Source organism: Otolemur garnettii, unplaced genomic scaffold (assembly GCF_000181295.1).
Source record: "Otolemur garnettii isolate 467f Iridium unplaced genomic scaffold, OtoGar3 scaffold00059, whole genome shotgun sequence".
In the NCBI taxonomy this organism is placed as follows: domain Eukaryota; kingdom Metazoa; phylum Chordata; class Mammalia; order Primates; family Galagidae; genus Otolemur; species Otolemur garnettii.
Window position 1 is genome coordinate 5,504,500 of NW_003852454.1, and position 8,511 is coordinate 5,513,010.

The 8,511-nt window shown below is 33.9% G+C and overlaps 1 protein-coding gene across 4 annotated transcripts in view; it reads left to right on the forward strand.

Moving 5' to 3' along the window:
* PTPN4 (protein tyrosine phosphatase, non-receptor type 4) overlaps positions 1-8,511 on the forward strand; it is a 251,583-nt gene that overhangs the window by 145,214 nt on the left and 97,858 nt on the right. For 2 of the 4 annotated variants that reach the window (XM_003792635.2, XM_023514801.1), the window contains 4 exons: positions 3,151-3,193; positions 3,292-3,370; positions 7,710-7,754; positions 7,998-8,050. In XM_003792635.2, the coding sequence (XP_003792683.1) occupies positions 3,151-3,193; positions 3,292-3,370; positions 7,710-7,754; positions 7,998-8,050 (220 nt within the window). Of the gene's footprint in view, positions 1-3,150; positions 3,194-3,270; positions 3,371-7,709; positions 7,755-7,997; positions 8,051-8,511 lie in introns of all 4 variants that reach the window. The other 2 variants (XM_023514802.1, XM_023514800.1) reach the window with 1 other exon arrangement.

An 8,511-nucleotide genomic window follows, 5' to 3' on the forward strand; every position in this document is an offset into this window, starting at 1 on the left:
TTTCCTTTCCTTTCCTTTTTCCTTTCCTTTCCCCTTTCCTTTCCTTTCCTTTTTCCTTTCCTTTCCTTTTTCCTTTCCTCTTTCCTCCCCTTCCCCTTCCCCTTCCATCTCAGTATGTCACCCTTGGTAGAATGCTGTGGCATCATAGCTCACAGCAACCTCAAACTCTTGGGCTTAAGCAATTCTCTAGCCTCAGCATCCCAAGTATCTGGGACTATAAATGCCCACCCCAACACCTGGCTGGTTTTTTGTTGCAGTTGTCATTGTTGTTTAGCTGGCCTGGGCTGGGCTCGACCCCGCCAGCCTTGGTGCGTGTGGCTGGCGCCATAACAACTGTGCTACCAGTGCTGAGCCAAGATTATCTTTTCATATACTTAAATGCCATTTATATTTCCTTGTCTGTGAATTTCTTATCCATTGCTTATTTTTTTGTAGAACTTCTGTGTGTTACCTTTTTTCCTAGTTTTTCAACTTAATGACAGGTTTTTACCGTGAATGCTCTCTTTACTGTCCGTATATACTGTCTCTTATTGATATAGTATCACTCTATCTTCATGGTTTAAACCATGAACCAAGGTCCTATCTCAGTGATGAGCACTATTAAATTTCTCAAAACTTGCCATGTACTCCTTCTAAGCTGTGTCCATTTAACACATCTATTTGTATGTGGAAATGTATTTGTATTTCTTGTATTGGAATATTTTGAGGGAGAATGAGTGAGGAAGGTCAACTTTGGATAAATTAATTAATCTTGAATTTTGGTTTTTAGATAATTATTAAAGTGAATATAATTTATGAGTATTCCTAGAAAATATGATGAAAAATAATTAGATTAATAGGTAGAGGGGTAGAAAGATGGATAAATAGGTAAGTAAATAGCAGAAACAATTGTGCCAATTTAGGCTGAAAACCCTACCACCAACTATTGAACTATTCAACAGGTTTAGTCCTTCAGTAAATATTCTTAGTACTTATTATATGCCAAGCCCTGTGCTGGGTATTATCTATTTAATGTTTACTGAAGCAAATTTTATCCCTGACTTCATGGAGTTCATAATCCATTGAAGGAGGCAAGCAATAAAAAGGTAAACTCTGTAATCTCAGCACTTTGGGAAGCCAAAGGAGGATTGCTTGAAACCAGGATTTCAAGACTACCCTGGGCTACATAGCAAAACCTTGTCTGTATTAAAAAAAAAAAAAAGAAGAAAAATTAGCCAGGTATAGTAGTACATGCTTATAGTCCTAGCTGTTTGCGAGGCTGAGGAAGAAGGATTACTTGAGCCCAGGAGGTTGCGGTTGCAGTGGGCTATCATTGGACCACTATATTCTAGCCTAAGTAACAGAGAAATACCCTGTCTTTAAAAAAAAAAAAAAAGTAATAAATTAAAAGGTAAAACGAATATAATTGAGGTAATGTTATGAAGGAATTTAATGTTCCTTGCTTGTTCTTAAAAAACAATTGACTAAGTGGGAGCTGCGTTACATACTATAGGCAAGATGGTCAATAAAGGCCTTTCTGGGGAGGTAGGATTTAAGCTTAGACTTATAGGTAATGCTAAGTGAATCCAGCTAGAGAAGGACAGCCTGTGAAAGGGAAACTTGAAATTTGAGGGCTTTAAGGTAGCATCTTGAGAAATAGAAAAGAGGCCACTGAGAAATAGAAAGGAAGCCATGATGGCTAGGACTTAGTAAGCTGAGGTGGACTTAGAAGAACTGAAGAGACCATTCAATCCGTATTAAGGACTTTGGACCTTGTAGAGAAATTATCAAGAGGTGTAGCAAAGAAGTGACGTAATCTGTTTACGAAGTCAGCTGTATAAAGTCCTTGGTGAATATCACTATAGTCACCTTCAAGGTACTTTCCTTGAGAAGCTATGCACTTTCTAGATCCTAATCTACCCTTCCACACTATTTTAGAATTTTTTTTTCTGGCATGGACATCAGAGCTATTGTCATGTGAGGTCTGACAATTAAGTTCAAGAACTCATCCTGGAAAACATGCTACATACCTCATTCAATGCTGAATATCACTACAGTCACTAGATGGACCAGGGGAGTATTTCATGTGAAATATGCCACAACTTTTCTACAGTGAGTTTATGAACTTATTGGACCTCATATGTTATAAGACTCCTGAAGCTACTGTATGGAGGACAAAGAGGGTGGTGGTAAGAAAAGAAAAAAGAAAAAAAAAGACAGCAATGGCCAAAGCCTAGACCAGAAAGATAAAGATGATAAATTTATAAATTCTAAGTATGAGTATAGTTCAAAAATGGAATCCTAGATTTAGTGTGTTGGGTGTTACAGATCATGGAGAGGAAAGATTCGTGGATTACTCTCAGCCATTTGTTATTAGACTCTATTATGTACTTTGCCTAGATTCAAATATGGGCAATAAAAATTAGGTTTGTAAGTAGTGATATATAAGCTTATATTTATATGGTGCTTTGAAAATACTACCACATCTGGTACCTCATTTTGAGTTCTTTAATTTTTTTAACCAAAACATATTGGCACTTGAAAATTTTGTGAATTCAGTTATAGTTTTCTAGAGTAGAGCTCAACTGGCATTCAGAAGTATTGAGACAACTTGAAATCCTCACCCATAAACAGCATTCGTTCTCAAAACTAAACATTAGCTCCTATAAAATTGGTGAATTTTGGGGGGAGGGGTACTTTATTTTATGTTTAAAGGAATAGGGTAGAAGTTACAAAATTTCCCTAAGAGTAGATTTTCAAGTTCTATAGTTAAGTTTTGTCTGAACAAGAGTATAAAGCCCAGCATTTCTTTTTTATGAAAGGTGGAGAGAATTAAAAAATTTTTCCAGACTGCTATAAAATTTAGTGGAAATCACTTCAGATTGCTATAGTTATTAAGCATCTTAATTTTGAAATAGAGATCTTACATGCTGTATAATCTGATGGGAAATTAAAATCAGAATCTTGAAGTTACCACAAACAGATGCAGTGATTTCTAGCATAATTTTATTATATTTAATGTGAAAAATATTATGATTTAATGTTTTTTCCTCCCTAAGCTTTTTCAGAAATGAAATTTTTAGCAGTAATCTTCAAATGGAACAGATTTGTAAGAATGGATGTATTAGTTCCTCAAGGAAAAAAGAAATGTTTTATTTATTTATTTTTCAGAGGTGGCTAGATCCAAACAAACCAATAAGGAAGCAACTAAAGAGTAAGCATATATGTTTACTTGATGTTTTCCAAGTATATTTTATAAAGATAAAGTGGTAATATAATCTGATTAATTAGAACTGCATTTATTTATTCTAGGAGGATCTCCTTACAGTTTGAACTTTAGAGTCAAATTTTTTGTAGGTGACCCCAACAAGTTACAGGAAGAATATACAAGGTAGGTTTATGGAGCATATTTTTCTTGAAAATACTGTCAAAATTCTCATATGAAATTTTAATATTAGTTAGGCAAAAATAGATTACTGTGCTGTAATTCTGAGCTTCCTGATTAACATACATAACAAATTAAGGATGATCAAAGATAGCTGTTTTGTCCTCTTTTGGATGGCTGGGAGGGCTTTAAGGGATTAGAACTTTACGGCCACCTTATCCAGCCACAGACAACCTTCTGAGTCAACAATGGCTAAGTATTGCTGTAATTAATAGACGTAATCAGATGTTGCTGAAATGAAATCCAAGGGATGCTACATAGTGAGATTTTTTTTTAATGTAAGAACATATTTTATATGTATTTGTTTTCGTTGAGACTTTATAAAATATCTAACCACTGTGAGCAGGAATAATGGTCAGTAAGTACCTTTTTTTCCTGTGTGTTCTTAAACTTTTGTTCTAAAGAAAATATAATGGACTTTATAAAGGATATTACCGGGAGTACATTGAAATATTGAGGCCTTTGGATACCCACTTCACTACCCATTTTACGTCTGAGCTTAGGTTATTTATTTTTGTTGTCACTTCTACTTGACAAAGTACACATAAGAATGGCCCAGGTAAGCATTTATGAATGTAAAGTGAAGTGTTAAAGGTAGAAATAGAAATTCTGTGTGTTAATTGTCATTGTTAAAATAACCTGAATGATAAACTTGTGTATTAATTGAAAGACAGAACTAGTAATTACTTTCTTTTAAAAAAAGTATAAAAATTAACATATTATGCTTTCTATAAAATTTTTAGTTATAAGAATATAGGCTAGTGACAATATTAAGAATTATTTAAAAGATAGATATCAAATTAAAAATCCATACTAGTGACAATATTCAGAATTATTTAAAGGATAGGTATCAAATTAAAAATCCATACCTAAAACTTCCTATGGAAAGGATATTAAATTAAGGTTATTTAATAAACTGCAACTGCCAGACCTTAGGTGTTTGTCGAGTAGTTTTTAATGAAGTAAAAAAATTAGGTTGAAATTCTGAGAGTCCTTTTCTGTGTATTTGCAGAAGCAGTACAGATATTACATATGTATATTACACATACACACACAAAATAGGAGAACACAGAAATACAGGCTCTGGTTTAGGCAGTCCTAAAGTTTGCAACTAATAGTAGAATCTAAGCTAATTTATCTTGAAAAGCAAAATTGTATTATATGAATACCTTTTAGTTTATATTGTAGTCCTTAATTAGTCAAGTTTTGCTCTTGTTATTGTTAAATAATTAAAATAACAAGGTGTTTTTCCTTAATAAATAATTATCAGTATAATAAAACTCTGTAATTTTGCATGAACTTCAATGTAAGTACCATGGATTAATTAAAATTGTGGATTATAAAGCATTGTTAAATGTATTTTATTCTTTCCTGTATAACTTGAAATCAAGTAATAAAATATTCCATAGTATATGTTTTATGTAATCAGTTAAAAATGCATAAGAAGTATTTATAGCTAAAATATCAATAATTTAAAATTGGATTTCTAATAGACTTAATGTTTATGAAAAATTAATGTTACTCAATTAAAATATTGTCAATTATAGCCATGTTAACAATATACTTCACTTGTAAAACTGTCTTTGAATTTCTGAATAGAACTTGAATGTATTGATTCTTTTATAGCCTGTATCAAAAACAAAATCAAGGAAAAAATGTACCTCACTGTTAAGTAAAAATAACTTCGCAAAACAGAAGTAAAATGAAATTTGATAGTAGTCCAAGAATTAATTTCTGTTTAGTCTATCAGTCTAAGACTTTATTTTCACTAGAAATAATGCTTTATTTCAAAAATTCTTTCTGATGGGATATTATAAAGTAAATTTGAAATAAAGCATTATAATGCAATCTTATGATATTTGGTAAAATGGGATCTATGTCTAATTTTTATTTTATTATGATAGAAGAATAATTATTTTCTCCCCTGACTACAAATTAGAATCACTTACGGAGAGCTTTAAGCCATGCTGATGTCCAGACCACACCTCGAGATATTACAATTTAATTAAGTCTCAGATGGGACCTGCACATTGCTGTGCATTACAGGTTTCCCCCAGTGATTCTAATATGTAGCCAGGGTTAGGAAATGCTATTTTAAAACTTTTCGTGCTTGAGTAACCTTAATGTAATGATGGTGATTAATAAGACACTTATGACCAACAGCTGCTAATTTTTCAGGACTAAATTATACCTCACAAAACAGGAACTCTATACCACCTTACCTTGAGATTCCATTTTGAATTAGTGGGAAAGAAAAGAATGGAGTCAAGAGCTTCCATCAGGTTAAACATCATTTAGTATTAGCAGGAAATAGCATTGTTGGAATAAAATTTTTATAATTCCTGAAATACAAACACTAACAAATGATATTACTCCCTTTTTACAAATGTAGAAAGACTACAGCTTGGCCAAATTTTAAATAATTTGTCTAAGATCACAGGGCTGGTTTAACCTAGGATTTGAATTCTGGCTTCTACTCTCATCAGTCCTTACTGCTTGGTTAAATGAGGATGTAAGTAAAATTTGGCAAGTATTTTTATAGGATTTACAGTTTATGGCAAGGATACACATGACTTTTGCATCATAACTTTGAGATTATTCCCCATCAGGAACCTTTAATTATTAAACCAAATAGGCTTGATAGGCTCAGTGCCCGTAGCTCAGTGGGTAGGGCACCCGCCATATACACCAGGGCTGGTGGGTTCGAACCCGGCCTGGGCCTGCTAAACAACAACGATGACGACAACAACAAAAATAGCCTGGCATTGTGGCAGGCGCCTGTAGTCCCAGCTACTTGGAAGGCTGAGGCGAGAGAATCGCTTAAGCCCAAGAGTTTGAGGTTGCTGTGAGCTGTGATGCCATGGCACTGTGCGGAGGGTGACATAGTGAGACTCTGTCTCAAAAAAGAGAAAAACAGGTTCGGCACCTGTAGCACAGTGGCTATGGTGCCAGCCACATACACTGAGGTGGCGGGTTCGAACCTGGCCCAGGGTCAGCTAAACAACTGCAACAAAGAAATAGCCTGGCATTGTGGCGGGCACCTGTAGTCTCAGCTACTTGGGAGGCTGAGGCAAAAGAATAGCTTAAGCCCAAGAGTTGGAGGTTGCTGTGATGCTATAGCACTCTACAGAGGGTGACATAGTGAGGCTCTGTCTCAAAAAAAAAAGAGAGAGAGAGAAACAAATAGGCCTGATAGAAACATACTGTCTTGGATTGAATAAGTAGATAATATTTATAATAATAAGCACTGAACCTCACAGGGAGTTTATGTCCTGAATTAGTAAATGAAGCTGGGATAATTGTTGGCTTTTGTGTGTGTGTGTGTGGTAATGAGTATCTGATTCTCCAAAAATGTTAATTACATTCTTTGGTAATTTGGATATTGTAGTGGAGCTCTTTGGTGACTCTAATTAGCCAAACTAAAGTTTTAATGACTGCTGAGTATTGGAATGATTATTTTTAGTTGGGTGCAATAAAAATCTTAAAGTTCTTTGTTTCAACATTTAAAACTACAAAATTTGGTCTTTTGCCAACGTACAGCGCAGGTGACTTTGCCAAAGCATCGATAAATCTGTGAGTGAAAGTTTTACTCACTAGCAGGGACTAAAGGACAGTGTCATCATCTTGTGATTGTTTTGTTATAGGATACTTAACATTTTTGTTGATTTTAAAGGAAATCTGGTACTTGACTATTATAATAATAGTAGAGCAATAGTAGGAAAAGAAATTTCTTATGTTTTCTTCTGATCAAAGAGAGCTTTCTTAACGCAAATGAAAGTGGATAGATACTATTCTCCAATGAGCAACTTTCTGCTGCCTAAGGATAAAATGAGGAACAAACAGGCCTGCCCTTGCAGCTGGCTTTCTATTGCAGGAGAAAGAATGATTTTCTTTAATTGGTCTCTCCAATTGCATTGCTCCTTCAACTCTCCCATGGTTGTAATGCTGCAGTTTTGCTTTCTGCATAAACCAACACCACCCACCACCCCCGCAGTATTTCTCCTTTATCTTCTCCTTTGGGTATGTAACTCTGAAAAATCTTTAGGAGTTTTAAAATGGAAGATAGTGTAATCAAGACATTAAAAATACAAAATATCATAATATCAAAGAATTTTAAAGATTTGGATTCATTAATTTGTGAAAGCTTATTTTTACATATGATGACATGTGGATTATAAAAGCAAATATTTAAATATCTCAGTTTTATTTGTTAATGTAAATATATGAGATCTTAGGACTAAAATTATTATAATTCCAGTAAATGCTATCTTTTTTTTTTTTTAAGGTACCAGTATTTTTTGCAAATTAAACAAGACATTCTTACTGGAAGGTGGGCTATTTCAAATTTTTTATAATGGACTTTAAAAATACTTTTAATTCTATATTATTTAAATAATTCATTATCATTATGAATAACTAAAAATTGGTTATGTGTAGTGTGAGTTCTTTTCATCAAATAAATTCATTTTTTATAGTTAAAATTAAAAGACATAGAAACTTAAATGTGATAACTATAGCACTTTTGAAATAATGATGTTTAACCTTTAGTTATCTGTTTTCTTTTTTGTTTTAGATTGCCTTGTCCTTATAATACTGCTGCCCTTTTAGCTTCATTTGCTGTTCAGTGTAAGTATCTGCCTACTTTCAGGTCATACAGCGTGTGACTTTGTGATCTGTGTTAATAGTACATTGCTTTTAATGTGGGAGTTATTTAGACATGTCACTATGCAAAAAATAGTGACTGCAGAAGGAAATTTAATGAAATGTCCAATTAATAATAACTGTGATTTTTGAAAAAATTTTTCTCTGAATTCTTGGAGAAGAATGTTAAATGGTCAGACTTGGTGATCCAGTGCTAACTCTGGGAGGCTTAGGCAGGTGAGTTGCTTGAGCTCAGGAGTTTGAGACCAGACTGAGCAAGAGCAAGACCCTGTCTCTACTAAAAACAGAAAAAACTAGCTAGGAGTAGTGGCAGGCACCTGTACTTGGGAGGCTGAGATAAGAGGATTGCTTGAGTCCAGAAGTTTAACGTTGGTGTGAGCTATGATGTTACGGCATTCCATTGAGGGCAACAAAGTGAGAAGCTG